This window comes from Diplotaxodon limnothrissa, linkage group LG6 (genome assembly GCF_057381915.1).
Source record: "Diplotaxodon limnothrissa isolate DT_005_m linkage group LG6, D_limnothrissa_male_GT1.1, whole genome shotgun sequence".
NCBI lineage: Eukaryota > Metazoa > Chordata > Actinopteri > Cichliformes > Cichlidae > Diplotaxodon > Diplotaxodon limnothrissa.
The window spans coordinates 27,761,284-27,778,739 of NC_140601.1; the positions used below are offsets into that span (position 1 = coordinate 27,761,284).

The window sequence follows — 17,456 nt, forward strand, 5'->3', positions numbered from 1 at the left end:
AAAACACTTAACCTAATTAAACTTAGTCAGCATCTGTTACTGCAAGTATGGGATATGCAAAATACACAAACAAATAAATAAATGAATACAAAACATAAAAATGGAGAGAAGAAAAACAACATTTAAATAATTAACAATCAATGAGTCCATCACTGATTCACTCAGTCACTTTAATTTCAGTGCAAATAAACACTTTCACACCATCAGGAATGGTGTTAATAAAGAGCAGTTGGTGCCTGCAAACAGCCCTGAGCTACACGGATGCGAAAAGAAAGTGATACAGTTCAGGTCTTCATTTATAGATGAGCTAAGTTCCCCCACATAGCAGGTGTTTTTCTAACCAAACATCTTGTCTCTCTCTGTTTCTTCTTCACACTCTCTTTCCTCATCACCTCTGTCCTTTCCCTCTGTCTCTTGGGTTACAGCTCTTCAGCTGATGTTAACACATGACCTGTGAAAGCCACCTCAAAGCTGGTTTTGTACTTGTTTTAAATGGAAATTCCTGGGCTGTCTGCAGCTGTTGAGACAATAAGTTTGCCGGTTCTCTGGTGTCTTTTATGATTTTATGCCTGGTTTTATAGTTGAAAAGATCAATTCTGGCTGAGCTTTACAATAAGACAGGGTGTCATGAAAAAGTAGTTACCACCTCCTTGATTTCTTAGGTTTTTGCATATTTGTCACAATTCAGTGCATCGTCAGCCTTGTGTGAAAAACAAATTTCCCACAATTAACTGTGATTATGCATGTTTGTTTGAAAGCTGACTTTAATTTCATTAGCCACACTGAAGCCTAATTAAAGCCACTTAAACAGAATCTTTCTGACAAAGTGAAGCAGGTAAAAGATCTCAAAAAGCATCATGCCACAATCTAAAGAAACAGCTGAGAATCAAAGTCATTGACATCAATCCATCTAAAAAAGCGTTTCATTTTTATAAGGCTCTGGGACTCCAGCGAACCACAGAGACAGCCATTATCCAAACTTTGTGAACCTTTGTGAAGTAGTGAAGCTTCCCAGCAGTGCCCATCCTACGACAATGACAACAACAGAGACTCAATGACAAATCAAAGAAACCAGAACAACATCTAAAGAACTGCAGGCCTCACTTGCCTCAGTTCAGTGTTCACAATTTAGCAACAAGAGAGAAGTGCACATCCATGGGAGAGATCCAGTATCACTAGTGACCAAAAAGAACACAAAGGTTCATCTCAGATTTGTAAAAAACCCATCAAATGTTTTGATGATTCCCAAGGCTTTTAGAAAATATTCTGTAGACTGAAGAGACAAATGCTGCTTTATAAAAAGAACATCATAAAGTCAAACATGGTGGTGGTAGTGTGATGGTCTGGGGCTGTGTTTCTGCTTCAGGATATAAATAGAAGTGCAAATCAGATCGTAAGGTGTCGCTCATGCATCTGCTTCACCTGCACGGAGATGGTCATGTGAGGTAATGAAGAGTGAATTATTTGTGCAACCTACAGTAAGTTCAAAAAACTGCCATTAAACTTTTTTCTCTCCAGTGCACAAAAAGCACAAAATAAGAATACAGAATCTCAACACTGGGTCTGGTGACCTTTGACCAATTATTCTGTTTTCCTCCTTTTTTAAGCAACATGACAAAGTTCAGCTTTAATCCCACGTTGTTGTGTGGGAGTCAGGGAGAGACCCCCAGGGTTAAAAATATCAACTGGTCATATGGTTACCATGGTAATGCGAACACGAAGTACCTGGGGGAGGTTTACTTGATGGATACTGATCAACCCACACACTGCAGACCACATAATTTCTCCTCATACATGGCTTCCACCCAACTATTATGTTTGTTTGATGTCTCCTCAGGTAATTGGTATGTGTTTGTCTGAGGTGGGGCCCCTGCTTTTTGTAGCTGCGGGCTGGAGGGGACATTTTATATCCCTCTAAATAAAACGGAATTTATAGCTTTGGACACTCCCTCCTTCCCGCTTTTAGACTGAAGCGATTTTGTATGCTGTTTTTTGGGGCATGATTAATTAGTGTTTATAGCACAATAGAGCTGTATGCCAAGTGCTTGCTTACTGTTGTGTTGAGTTTGTCTTCGAGATTTTTTTGGAATCTTTACCTTGAAATAAAATCGTGAATGTAGACTTTTACAGTAATTTTGTGCTATAAAAATAAAGTTAAATGAATGGACTGTTTTAGATTAGATGGATCAGACCAAACGTGAAATGCTCACTCTAGCTGCAAATATTAACAGGGAAATGTTGAACCAAGATACTATGTCTGTAGTTTTTATTTGAGCATATGGTGGGACATTAAGCGAGGGTCCTCCCTTAGGAAATTTTAAGTGTCATAAACTTAACTTTATGAATTTCTTCACCAGTGTATGCATGGAAAACAAAACACATAGTGGATTACAATGCAGTGATTCTCTCTGGTATTCTCCATCATTTTTAAGAGTAATTGTCAGCTTTTGGCGCATAATTACCTTTACCTCAGAAGATTCTGTGGTTAAACCTTATTTTTGCATGAATATTTTATGCTTAATATTTATATTTTGGGAGCAAATTGCTTAAGAACAAACACCTGCCTGCTCCAGAAGTATTCTTTGCTTAGTAATGTTATCGTGTTTTCCCAAAATAAACCATCTGCTTCCTTAATGTTTTACGGGGAGGAAGAGATTAGGGCAAGTGCATGTTCTAATTGTTGGGTGGATGGGGCTTGTCTTTTGGGTACAGCTGTGCTCGACAGCTACAAAAGTCTTTTAAAACAAGACTTTTCCACAAACAATACAAATAAAAATAAGTAAAAAATAAAAAATGAGCATGTTGTATTCCATATGGTCACACTTAAGCAGTAAAGATGAACACAAGTCGTTACGATCGTGCACAAATCACCCTAAACCCCACGAGCCAGCGACAGCCAGCTGCTCGCTCAGGGAGCCGGAGTTCCTCGAAACCCCCGAGAGGCAGTGGCTGGTGATCCCTCCTCACCGCCGGCCAAATCTCTCCCTTTCTCCCTCCCTTCCCTTATCTCTCCGCCCCCACCTTCCCTCTCTTCTTCACTCCCTCTGTGCCTGGAAGGACGTATGCGGATGGAGCAGAGTCGCGGCGTCTCCTGGAGCTGATCCAACCATCCCGTCTGAGGCGGTCGTTTTGTGCCCCCCGCCCCCTAGTGAGGTTTCTTGCACGGCGCACGGTGGAGAAACCAGACGGCCTTTCCCGCTCTGCGCCGTCGACCGGCAGAAAACAGCGTGCCAGGTAACGTGACGCACCACAAAAAAGAAGCTGGCACATAACTGAACTTCTCTCCCAGTGTGCCATGTGCCCACGCTTCTGAAGTAGACTTTTACCTCTGCCCGGAGAGGCCATACGAGACTTCATAGGTCGATGTCGTCATCCCTTTTCAGGGTTTCATGTTGTTGTCACTACTGATGATGTAATTATTTTTTTTCAGTTGGATCTGCGTTCTGCTGCTGCTGCGTCGCACCTCTCGAAGTGAGAAGACTCGCTCTGCCAATGTGCGTCCCCAGCATCGCAAACTTGGATCGTCGCCTCTTTTCGCGGAAAGACTCATCTCCACCTCTGAAAACCTTTTGTCACTGCTGACTAACGATGTATTGACAAATTGTGTGACACTGTATGGATACTTTTTTTTATCCCCTAACTGGCTTTTACTAAACTGTCAGACGTCAACTTCTCCCTTGCGGATGAAGCTTTGCTTGCTCTGTCTATGTGAAAGTGCGTCGGGCATAACCGGAGTGCGCACACGTTTAATTCATCGCGGCGGGAGCATGGGATTTTAAACTACAGCATGTGGAGTCGTTCCTAAGGACCGCATCGCTGCTCTCCGTGGGTGTATGGAGAAGAGCAGCCTGAGAATGACAGGCGGAACCCGGGAGGCGCCGGTGAACATCTCTCCGGCGGTGGCGGCCAACGCAGAAGGCGAGGAGATCGAGGTTTTGGAAAGTACCGAAGTCATCCCAGTGGCTCCAGAAGAAGTAGGTCTACACAATGTGGCGTCAAGTGAACACATGACCCCTGTAACCTTTTGACATTTTCACAGTTATGAATCAGGACCTTCAGCTTCTTTTTCTTTGAGCGAAGTTAAACACAGTCCCTCTAAAATTAATTTCAGAAAGTCATTTGTCCCTAAATTCAGTGGCACAACTGACAAAAACAGGCGTTTTACAAAGACACGAGATGGAATTTAAAATACTGTTTATTCTTTTGAGAGCCGAGTTAGTAAAAGCACCCAGCACTTTGCTTCATCTTTTCCAAAGACACACGCTCACAGCATACTACCTTTTACACATAATGAGGCACACTTTTGGTACCTTGTTATCTTTTGCTGCGGCTCATTGACCGTAATGATCAGATAATAGCTGCATGTGATCGCAAGACTGCAATTATGGCAAATGCTTAGTGAAGGAAGCCCTTTTGGCCGAGATTCATCATTATCAAACAGGTGCTTCCCTCCTGTCTGGTACCTGTTTCTGAGTTTATTTTTCTTCCCATCTATTCCTCTTATTCATTGCTTCACACGCTCTTTTTCTCTTTTTACTTGTCTCAGCAATGGAAGTCTCTGTTTGACAAGGTATGTATCACAACCTTTAGTCCTTTAGGCTTGACTTTTCATATGCATGTTTCACTCATCGTGGAACTGTGTTGTCTCTGAAGGTGCTCATCTGTGTGTGAACTGTTGGTGACCTATGTCTTAATCTTTATTATCCGCTCCAAGCAACACAGATATATTAATCTGTTAAAAACGGCATTGTCTTGCTTAAAGGTCATGAAACATAGGAAAGATTTAGCAAGATCAGGATTGCAGGATTGCACCAGAGGCAACGATATTTAATATTAAAAACTCCATATTTAGTGCGCTTTAGTGTGAATTGCCCATGGATCATGACCTTATCATTGTAAATGTGCTGTAACAGTGGCTTAATCACTAACAGAAGTGATTTAAACCTGCGCTGGGGGATTTTGCAAACTGGTAAAGGAAATGACATACAAAAGCAACAAAAAAAAATTTAGATTTTAGAAATATGATGCAAATATTTTCTGTTCAGCTATCACAAGTGCCTACTTAATATTTTTTATAGTTTCAAAATACTGCTAAACTTTGATCAGTTCCACAAAAAAGTAGCATCAGAGTTTCGTGGGGTTAATTGACTTGAATCCTGAGTCTTTTTTCCCTCCAGTCCCAGTTTATGAATTAGGATGAGTTGATAAATATATTTTCAGATCAAAATCTTGCCTAGTGCAGCTTTAAATCCTTCGCCCGCTGGGTATGACGGCATAATGTGTAACCAGGTCGAATCGCTGTCAAACCAAACTCGTGGAGAAGAGGGGGCTGTGGTGGTTGTGTCATTAACTGATATCGGCCCCAGTAATACAATTAGGACGATACACCTGGATGGATTGATCTGTGAGTCAGAGCAGTCTTGTAAGAAACACATGCCACCATGCACACACACATGCACAGACACACACAACCGAGAAACCCCAGGAGAAGAGAAACAGCGACTGGCTGATCATGCAAGCAGCAGGTCTGACAGGACTGACAGACGGCAAATGAGCCCCCCTCTATCACACAAACACACGCACACTTATGCCCACACAGCTTGCAGTGTGTGCGACTACTGCATCACCTGCTCGGCATAGGGCCCCCCACTTTCTCATGTGGGGAATTGTGTGCATATTTATGTGTGTGTGTGCGTGAGTGCAGTGGTCAGCTGGGATTTTTAGGGTTGAGACTGAGGCTCGTGTCAGCCTCACTTTTAAGGGGGAGACAGAGGTCCCGTGGGATTATGGTGTGTGTGTGTAAGTGATGGCGGCATTAAGTGGGCCTCTCAAGCCGCTGTCTCCATGTGTGCTGCACAGCTTGGAGTTTCCTCAAGTGGGCGTCGGTCAGAAAAAAACAAATGGCAGGGTCTCTACTCACCGTGGTAGCAACAAATATCCTTTCACTCTTTCGGTCTCCTTTCCTTCTTGGTTCACACAATGAGTTGGTCCATTTGTCAAGGGGCTGACCTCGGGGACCCCCAGCTTCTGTGAAGCGACAAGAGAAATGATGGGCCACTGAAGACCAGGAAAAGAAGGCTTTTAATCCACCCTGGCAGCCCGTGTTACTGCATGTGGAACAAAAGATGAAAGCTACTGAAAAACAAAGAGCAAGATCCAAAGATTTATGAGTAAAGATACACATTTCAAAGTTCATCTGTATGTGTGGAAGTCTATTTCATGTGTTGGATACTTTATTTGGTAAATATAAGATGTGAATGAATAGAAATATGTATGGTTCAGAGATGTGGAACAAGGGAAGAGAGGGGTGTGACATGCAACAGGTCACCAAACAAGTTTTCAAAACAAAGAAAAGTCATGACTTAGTGGACTGACCGGTAAGAGGTCAATCAAGTACAGGTAACAAAGTCCTTTCTTCACGTTTATAACATATTATCATCGTATTTGAGGACAGCTGAGAACATCTGTCGATTCTAAACGAAAAAAAAGAGCAGTTTTTCTTGGCTGACAGGTTGTATACATTTGTTTCTTTAAAAGATATCCCAGTATGTAAACTTGAAAATGCCTCACGAATGAAAATCTCACCTTCTAATAACTAGATGTTACAAATCAGCTAAAAATACAGCGTCTAATGTTGAGGACAATGATGCATCTTTTCTGTTAATCAGTCCTGACACCTCTGTATGGTCTCGACAGCGCGCATTTTATCCTGTCATCTCTCTCAGTGATGTTTGCACAGCAAAGAAACTACAGGATCATTTTCTCTCATTCTTTTCAGCCTCACTCTTTGGCTTTGCTCCCAACTCTTTAAAGCAGTTTGAGCTGTGTAAAAAAAAAACAACCCTTTGCCATCCTATCAATTTTACCAGCTCCCACGTGACTCTGTACATACAGCTATCATTTCTGGATTTCAGACCATTGGGGACAGGAATCAAAGTGCTGCGTTGCTCTGTTTCCCCCTCACTCCTCTCTCCAGTCCCTGGAGAGGATTTTGTTGCTGTATAAGTGCTTTCTTTCTCTGCACACAGGAAGCAAGAGAGCAAACCTCAGAATGCTTTGATTCATGTTTCCCATCGCCTGAAACAAACATCGAGACTCAACACAGACACAGGCGATATCTAATGAAGCAGAGGAGATGCTGTTAGCGCGGACAGCAGCTGCACTGCCCTCGCTCTCCCTCATAATCAAAGTGTCCCAGCCTCTGTTTGTCCTCTAGACACACAAATCTGAAAAGGCTGCAGTCATTGTAGCGTGATTACACACGGCACATGTCATCAGAAGAAAAAGAAAGGGCCCTTTACAGATTCTTCTTTCTACCCTGACTGATTTGCACACCAGAGCTCAGATAATGATGTTTCTTTTTTTTCTTTTTCTTTTTTTGAAGGTTTCTGTGGATTTAATCAATCCAGTTTATGTCTAGGATTTATTTGATAAACCATATTAAGCATGTTTAAATCACACGGTAAAATGGAGGAAACACATTTGTTTTGCTCAGCCAGGGAAGGCACATCAGATGGCTTTTTATGTGTGACTGGGAGCGCTAAAGATTTCTTTTTCAACCCGCTGGTAAAAAAAGTGTCTAAAAAGCGTCTCTCTCCTTTAGCTGTCTTGACCTAGATGGTGATTTTCTTACAATATTGATTGCGAAGAGCTACGTACACACAGCAAAGACTCAAAGTTATTATTTACCGGGGCTGGGACTATATCTGCGTTTGCGATTGCTGATAGTAGAAGTCCCCAGATGTACTGATTGCGACGTGGCTCAGCTCAAATGAGATGAAGCACCTGTAAAGGCAGGATATATACAAACCATAGATTGTCTTCCTCTTCTTTAGAAACTTTTCTTTAGCTAACTCTCGACTGAAGACGCACAACAGGATTGTTTGTCAATTCTCATAAATTGTCAGTGAATACTAATACATCTTTGATTCTGTGTGTGTGTTTGTTTATGTGCAATCCATAAGTGTGTCCACAGATGCCTTTGTGTTGACAGCATACTCCCAATGCCACTTCGAAAATCCCCCAGGCATGCGCCCACAGGAGCTTAGTGATTAAACACTTTCACATGTCTGCATACTTTCCGTGAAAGTGTTTCCCTTTTAACTTCATGGTTGGTGGCAAAGAAAATCCCAAAACAACTGACTGGAGCCACATAAATCAATGTCTTATAGTTCTTTTAGGAAGGTTGTCTAGCTGGGGAGATACAGTATACAGTACATGTCATTTCTTTTTATTCTTCCTGGAAAATGGGAAGTAGATACAGTTATTTATCAAAACGTGAGGAAAAAACAAAGTTTGTTCAGTTCTAATGAGCTTGAAATTAGTATGTGGTATGACTGCCTTTATTCTTCATCACAGCCTGAACTCTTCTTATTTCTGGAAGTAGTCTTCAGGAACAGTTCTCCGGGCCTCCTGAAGGAGATTCAAAGCTCTTCTTTGGATGTTGGCTGCCTTTTTTCTTTCACATTTTCTGTAAAGATGATCCCAGAGAGGTCACAGCTCCGGGGAGGCCAATCAATGACTGATATTGTTCCATTGTGTGCTTTTCTGTCAGGGTATGTTTTTACTGCACTGGCAGTTCGTTTGGAATCATTGTGCTGAAAGATAAGGCTATGGCCAATCACAATGTTTACAGATGGTGTTGCATTTGGTCAAATCCGAATTCATAAATCCATCAATTTCAAAAGATCCCCAACCCCACTGTCTAAAATGAACGAGCCTTCACCGTGTTTTCCAGATGGCTGTAGACTCTCACTGTTGGGCTTCTCTCCTGAGTCCTCTGATTATTTGAACCAAAAATGTCAAGTTTGGATTCATCACTCCATAAGACCTGTTACCAGTGATTTTCAGTCCAATTTGTGTGTCATTTGGCATCCCTCAGCCTTTTCTCCCTGTTTCACTTCCTTAAGAATGGATTCTTGACAGCCATCCTTCATTTGGGACCATTTCTGATGAGGCTTCAGTGAACCATAGATGGATCAACTGAAGGGCCAACTCTAGCAAGGCCTTTGTTGGATTGTTATTATTATTTTTTGTTGCTGTTTTTCTTTTGGATGTGGCTTGAAGATACTGCTCATCTTCTGTAGTGTCTTTTTTTCACCTTCACATGTCCAGTTTCCTCAAATTATTTAGTGACACGCGGCACACAAAAATATTGATCAATGGCTCTTCAATAATCATGTTTTTGGTGAAGAAAAAGTATCAGATGATGTTATTTTTGGAATTTAAAAAAATAGATTCAGCTAAATAATTGGAACACATTTTGTGTTTTAGCGACATGCTGCAAATAACGAAATACCTAAATACACAGAGATTGGTTCTTTGCTAAGTTGTCTGTTAAGTCTAGAAAAAAAGGTTCATCCCTTGATTTAGGTTCCTTTTTTGTGCTTCAATGATTCACAGCTCAGTGTAAAGTGATTTAACAGTGAAAATGGCCAGGTATAGGGATTGGCAACACGTTCTCACTTGAACATAAGCAAAGAAGTGGATATGTCAAAAGAAAAACTTCAGGAAAGTGTGGAGAATTATTGCTCAACAACAATAAAAATGACAAGCAAGTCTGACTACATGGTACCAAAATCCAAATAAATTAGACTGGCTCAATACTTTTGCACATTAGTGTATATTTTCCTGTAAACTGCTGGTTAGTGCCTCCTTCCTCATGACCCGTATATTCTAAAAGATGTCAAGCATGACTGATCGAGGGGAAACCACGAACTTTGTGAATGATGGGCGTAGCCTCCTAGCATCATATACTGGATTTGGGCTCTGGCTCAACGTTAATTTTTGGCCGCCGATGCTGTCGTTGCACAGACACATATCTTATAATTAGTGTTAAGTAACATTCAAACACGGGGTCACCTAATTCTAGTATGCAGATAAACAAGTTATCAAGCAAAAATCTTAAAGGTGATATTTAGCAACTCTGTTGCCACTTAATCTGAAACAATGCACACCATAGGAAACAAGGATATCATGTTGTCTGAGTAAATGAGCGAATGGTCCACCACCCAGTTGACTGGCACTTAATGGAAAGCCAACTGGGAAGCCTCAGCTGCTATTAGCGGTGCATGCAGGGAGAGGATGTCTCGACACGCCCCATCAGTTTTACTTACACTAAAAACAGAAGGAGGTTTAGACAATGAGACAACAGCAGTGAGTGAATCTAGTGGTAGTTAGGTATTGTGTTTGAAGAGGGTAAGGCCTGCATCATTTCAAAGAATGGCACCCGCAGACTGTAAAGGATAAATCATAAGGACCTTTGCCGCTCCCCATTTTCAAGAAATCTGAGACTAGATCAGATGGTCAATGTTTGACCAAAATATTTCCAGGACAGGCGTTTTTTCCCTGTATTTGTACCTTTTATGTCCTTGATATCAATTAGCTTCTAATTGCTTTCTGTGTATAAATTTACTTATTAGTGTTTCTCTCTTTTATCCACATTATTTTTAGTATCCTGATGTGTTTATGAGCCTAATTGCCTCTGACACATACACAGATGGCGAGGTCACAGTTTGCTGACCTGCTCATCCAACGGCACACATGTGATTGACACCAGCTGAGTCCTGGAGATGAGCCAACGACAAACACTTTTTGAAGTGTGTTGTCTCGATTCAGGATCCTGAAAGCAAAATACACTCCGCCTCATTTTTATTGCAAAGCGCCTGGCCTGTGCGGTGATGAAATAACAGAGAGAGCCTCAAACATTTTCATTGAAAGATTTAATCAGTGCTCATCTTTCCCCCACTCCTTTGCCGCTCCCCTGCTCAGCTCTAAATAGATTTCCTTAATGAAAGGCACAGTTCCAGTTGGCGGAGTGTGAAAACAGTTTCTGCTTTTTTGCAGAGGTAAAAATAGCCGCCTTGTCTGTCGATCTGTAAATGAGAGATAGACGATGCACCGGTTTATTTGTAATTGGCTACAGTGTGCAAAACACAGCAGTGACATGAATCCGAGGTGTCTCTTTTGATAGCTGAATGGCTCGGTAATTTGGCAACCTCCATATGCCGTGTGTTTGTATGCATGTGCATCTAGTAGATTTGTACACACCGGTCCTGAGAATGTAAATCCATTACTAGAAGTCAAGGGAGGGCAGTGAAGAAGGCGGGGTATGCCTATTGCCTTTTAGGACCAATGCCAGTGCGTACATTCTGATGGGGCTTCTTCACAAATCATCCCTGACTGGTCTGCTTTCTACGTTCTCTTTCATCTCACTTATTACCTCTCTGTCTCTTGTCTCGTTCTTCTGAAATGCGATTTGCCATCAGAGTTAAGTGGATGACACTGCAGATGTGACAAGGCTTCAGTCTCTGTCTGCTCATCAGTGCTTTTATTTAATCTCTTTCCATTAGCTCTGTTCACAGATCCACACATCACCATGCACTAGCTCATCAATGATACAATAACAGCCCAAAAACTGAAGGGCTACAGACGAAAAACATCAAATCAGTGGCTGATAAAGGAGCCTGAGGTATTGTTTTCAGCAAGGCTACATATATTGTGATTGTGAGCCGAGTGCGTGTCTATGTCACTGCTGACACAGCTCACAATAAGCTATTTTTTGTCTGGAAGATCATGTTGTAGTCTCTCTAGCTGTGAGATTGTGAGAGTTTTGGCTGAAACTGGGTTCTAGTTTATTCCTGAATGATGGCTTTTGTTGGTAACCTGTCATTTTTGCACTGTTTTTAACCATTAATGCGGTGGCATTTCTCAACACCACTTATCAATGTTGGGATGGTTTAGTTAGCTCTGATGGTTAAAACAGAAGAGTTTAATTTTAAGAGAAAAGCTTGGTCCCGCTCTGTGCTGTATGTGCCAGCATGACATAAACTCTGGATCCTTTATTGCTCAATGTTACGCTTGTAGGCTGCCTGCAGTCAGCCCGCAGGCTCTGGCCTAAGCTACACAAAATGACTGTTTGATTGTTATGGTCCTGTTAAGCCACTGGGCTTTGCATAGGGCAAAGCACATCCAGTGTGCTCCCGAAAGCCAGCTTAACCTGCAAACACGATTTATACGTGAAAAAAAATCTTTTCATGTTGCAGCATGAAAAGAATTCTCCAAATTCTCCTTTTCTCCTTATTTATTCATCATAATAAATCATAATAACAAGATTTAGCTATCAGCCAATGTTCGGACATCAAACAAACACATTTGCTTACTTTGTTTAGTCTCAGGTATCCAGACTTGTTTTGTCCTCTCCTGCTTTACACAAGCATGTTTTGCTGTCATCTTTTATTTGTTATTTGAACAAAAGTGCCAAAAGGATTTGCTTTTTATAATTATCAAACAGGAATACAACCTTGAAAATTATAGAAGAAAATAGATAGATCTAGCTTTTTCAACACAGCCAATTAGCAGGCATGCTGCAAAAGGTTTTAGTGAGAAAAAAATAACCAAAGCTTATTTTCACCCATAAATAAAGCCAATCTAAGATTTCAAAAATTCTGTTTTTTAGGTTTGAAAACCAGATTTAAGGGGCAATCGCAAAGGAAGCACTTTGCTCAATGTACATCGCTTTGTTGCTGACAACTGGTAGCTTCTAGGCTCGAGGTTGCTCTACACTTTATGGCCAAAAGTATTGGGTTGCACCTCTTAATCTTTGAATTCAAGTGTTTTTGGTCCAGTTGTCATAGATATTTCATGATCAACTATAACTGATATTATTGCAGTGTGGAACATAGCATATATAAAAAAGATGGAGTCATCGAGTCAGGTTAACTCATGAATCATTATTCACTTCTACTAAACAGAAAGCACAACTCAAGTATCAACACGCATAATAGATCATCAACCAGACATGCCAGTGCTCAGGAGAACAATTCCACTGAAAGAAATAGATCTCAGCTCAGCTGAGAAGTGGCCGATTTTATAAAGTCAAGAACAGAGTTTCCGAGTGAGGTATGTTGAGGTGCTTAGTGTGTAAGAGTCATGAATGCTCTGCTGACTCAGTAACTGCAGCATTCCACATATCCTCTTTTATTAACATCAGCATAAAGACTGTGCACCAGGAGCTTCGTGGGATGGGTTACCTGTAGCCATGAGGCTGCTGTAGGTGTACAGTCCTTTATGATTATTGGTAGGTATTTTCTATATCTTATTTTAAAGTTGAGAAAAGTTTAAAGCCCTGTCCACACAGGAACTCAGTTACATTCAATGACTTCAAGAGAGGATGGGCGAAATACCTGCAAAGTGGGCGGGTCCAATTTAAACTTTTCTCAATGTTGAGGCAAATGATTGAGAGCGCAGGATAGCACTCATTGACATATGACAAGGTAGTAAATAAATGAGAGGGTTACCTACAGGAATGTCCACTAGTGATCAACCATCAGCGACAAAGTGATGCTTGATGAGTGAATCCCACTCATCAAGTGGACGGGCTTAACTCAGGATCATCCACTTTGCGTTGCCTACAGTTGTTTCACCTGTTGTCGTTTAAAGTTGATCATGCACGGAGAAACAAATGTAATAAAATATACTTATTCTCTTATTTACTTTATATATGCGCTTACATTTGTATCGTTCAAGACACTAAGTGCGAACCATTTTGTCCAAACCAATCAGATGTAGAGATGCTCCAAAGTCACAAATGTAAGATGGCAAAAACTCATTTAGATAAGAGGATACATTTGAACACTCAATATTCACTTTTTCTTTGTAGGTATTGATGATATACAATATGAGTTACAGAAGTAGTCATATGAAGAAATTAAAAGCTGTAAAAATCTTGCTCATTCTTCCACAGATGACAGCTAGTTTACTTTCTTCGTCTATTTCAACGTAGCAGTGCAGGATCACTGTTTAACAGAGTCCGGTTTCCTTGTAGCAGGTCATCACTCTGATCCTCCAGGGGATCAAAGACACATTGCAGGTCCATTCATTCCTCATTGTATCAACAGGTCTTCCCACAGGTTGCAGAGCTGTTGACAGATCTGGTCATGACCCATTACACATTACAGCAACTAGCAGCTGTGTGCGTGTGTGTTTACATGTGTGGCACACTTGTAAGCTAAGCAGTTCTTGAACCTTGTGGCACATGAAATACAAAATGACTCCCTTTTTCTCAGTTTATAGATGTTGTGTGAATGTTCTCCCCAGTGAGATATCAAGAAAACCACAATTTTAGGACGCATTCCTATGCCATAGGCCATGCAGGTCCACAATGAAGCCTTGCAGGTGTGGTGTTGACACAGGTACAATAACCCTGTGTTTGCTGTGTATACCTGTCTGTGTGTTTCAGTGCTCTGATTTCTGCCTCTTCAGTCAAGCACTTCCCATTAAGGAATGTTTCTGACTGAGTGTTCAGCTGAGCCAACTCTTTCATTCCCCTCTCTTCTCCCAGTAGAAGAAGCGTTTAGTGCTCACTAAGACAGATGGCACATTGACAACCACCTCAAACGAAAGCTGACAACTGCTACCGCAGATGTTTAGGCCCATGTGCTGGATTCATAATGCTGGCTGTATTTGCTGAGTTTGAACTCTAAATTGTTTGTTGGCTTTCAGATCACTTTGTCTCACTATGTGCTCAGCTGTCCGTGAAGCGCTGTTCTAACAAAGTGCTTCTCCAGCGACTCCTTGTTTATTCCCACACCTCCTTGTCTCTCCGGAGAGTTTGCAGTCATGACAGACTGTTGTGCAGACAAGAGGAAAAATGCATAATTCAAAGGTAATGGCATTTTTTTCTTTTTTGCTGCTTTTTTTTTTTTTACGCCCACAGTAAAACTTTAGGTGGTGAGCTCAGATCGCATTTTTCTGGATTTACTTCTCTAAATTTACTAAAACCTTTTTCTTAGTTTAGGGGCATTTTCCATCCATACATTTGTCACAAAAACAAAACAGTACTGTGAAAAAAATCTGAATTTCTTGATTAAAGGTGTAATAGGTGCAATATGTTATTGAAACATGTCCAAAAATACATGGAAATATAGCACATAAGGCAAAAGCAGAGTTTGTTCAATTCTAATAGGCTTAAAAGTCAATATTTGGTATGAAAATCTTTAGAAGCTTAGTGATTAAACACTTTCACATGTCTGCATACTTTCATGGAAAGTATGCAGACGTTTGCTTTAAACATCATGGGTGGTGGCATAGCTGAGAAGATAGATACATGTGCGTACAGTATACAGTACCTGACATTTCTTTATATTTTTTATAGGAAAATGGAAAGTAGATACAGTTATTTATTGAAATATCTGCACACATACATTAAAATATAGTATAGAAGGCAAAAACTAAGTTTGTTCAGTTCTAATGAGCTTGCAAGTCAATAATTGGTGTGACCACCTTTATTCTTCAGCACAGCCTGAACTCTCTTTGTTTCTTTAAGTAGTCTTCAGGAGTAGTTCTCCAGGCTTCCTGAAGGACATTAAACGCTTTGGATGTTGGCCGATAGTGCTCTGTTGTGTGTTCTTCTATTCATGCTTTTACTGCTTTTGTTGAAAAATGAAGCTGTTGCTAATCAAAACCTTTCCAGATGATAATTCAGGGTAAATCAAAATCTGAAGACACTTTTCTATCTCCGTATTTCCATCAGTTTTCACACCAACACCATTCCCAATACCACTGTGTGAAATGCAGCTCCAAGCTGTAGACACTCACAGTTGTACCAGCTTTGAGGTCACGTGACTCTGTTTGTCTCTCATATTTTTCACAAGTTCTGCTAAAGAAATGGGAACAAAGTTTGCCTTTATTTATCTATTTACTTATTTATCTTTTACAGGCTGCTAGTAGTAAAATGTGTACAGACACAATTTAAAATGGATTCTTTTCTATGTATAGACACATATAAGAAAGATAAACACTGGAGCCAAGCAGCCAATGTCCAAAAACCCCTCCAAAACATATAAGACCTCCAGAAAGCCTGGAGAACTCTTGCTCAACACCACTTTAAAAATGAACAGAAAATGTGTCCATTCTCTCTTTTGTCTGTGCTCAGTGGCTTCTCTGGTTTGTGTTCACATGACAACTTTCCAGAAGCAGACTGTATATAACCCCCAAACTGGTGTCACTTTACTTAATAACGCACTTAGAAGAATATAAACAATTTACTTGACACGGTACAGGTGGGACTGTGGGCCTGGACGCTTCGTTATAACTTTTTGCAGAGCAGTTGTTCTCTCTGCAGCCCTCACATCAGGTTCCTCTGTCTGCCACATCAAGATTGGTTAAATAAATTAGGCAGACAAGTGACTTCCCTCAGACTCGGTGCCTGCCCCAGTTTCAAGATCAGGAAGCTGGCTTCAAGAAAGGGAGAGAGATGTTTACTGTTTACTAATGTGGGTAATCATAGAGTCACGATTGAGATGATAATATCATCACACATTACCCACAGTAACGATGGTATTGCACTGATTTTGTAGCAATTGATACATCATGGCATCTAAGTAAATAACTAAATAAGAAAATATTTTTAGCAGCTGCATTTTGCTGTCAGTGTGTATATGTGTGTGTGTGTGTGTGTGTGTGTGTGTGTGTGTGTGTGTGTGTGTGTGTGTGTGTGTGTGTGTGTGTGTGTGTGTGTGGGACCTCAGTAGGTCACATTAGTGGAGAATTCTCTTTAGAGTGTCTGCGTGTTTTATTCGAAATGTTGGTATTTGGTGACAGCACAATGATAATGGTGTCCCTAGAGAAAGTGATACGTGATACTGATACTTAGCCCCATCCTACTGTTTCCTTACTGCTTTCTTATTTTATTTTCAAGTATATAAGGTTCCCTTGCATTTATTTATTGCCATGTTTGATGTTATACCTATAAAGTAATGTAATGTAACATTGACCAATAAAACCCCCATAAAGGGTATGCCTTAGGGTGTCATCCTGGTGAATGGCGGTACTTTAAGATTATGCACATCAAGATGACGGTGATGAAAATGCTCAGCATGAGGTTCACTCTGGGATATCATCCACCGATGGATGACATCATAATGGCTTCCTCCATCTTTTGTATACAGTTTCAGAGTAAACCAGAGGAGTTTTGAATGTTGGCAGTTTTAGATTTCAAGAAGAAAGTCAAATTGAAGAAAATGCTTGTAACTTTGGATGGGTTTTATTCAAAAGTTTGAATATTGCAGATAAGAAAGGCAAAACTTTGGAGCTTTTCGTTGTATCTTGGACCAGGAGCTGTTGTGTCAGACTGTTCACATCAGGAGAGAGGCTCTGTGAATTGCATTTTTAAGTCAGGAGTCCAGATCATTCACATTTTTGCAGCCTTCTTACTGACTATGTTACCCATACCACAGCAAAGCAAAGGAAGCTTCCTGATGTTTTTATGTGATTCATGACATCGGTGTTTCTTTGCAAAGCAATTACAATGAATATCAAAAAAAGTTACAAAAAAACTGAGTTATGTTGAAATTGCATGGGTAGTAATTTTATTTTATTTTTTTTATTTAACATAAGTAATATAAGTGTACAAAGTGTATTTGGACTATCTTACACTAAAGGAAGGGAATAACTGG

At 40.7% G+C, this 17,456-nt stretch overlaps 1 protein-coding gene across 2 annotated transcripts in view; it reads left to right on the forward strand.

Annotated features, from left to right (window-relative positions):
- Positions 1 to 3,833: 3,833 nt before the first annotated feature.
- rhbdl3 (rhomboid, veinlet-like 3 (Drosophila)) overlaps positions 3,834 to 17,456 on the forward strand; it is a 66,432-nt gene continuing 52,809 nt past the window's right edge. Inside the window, exons 1-2 of one of the 2 annotated variants that reach the window (XM_085356081.1) lie at positions 3,834 to 3,989; positions 4,547 to 4,570. In XM_085356081.1, coding sequence (XP_085212207.1) covers positions 3,834 to 3,989; positions 4,547 to 4,570 — 180 coding nt within the window. The remainder of the gene's footprint in view (positions 3,990 to 4,546; positions 4,571 to 17,456) is intronic. The other variant, XM_085356080.1, reaches the window with a different exon arrangement.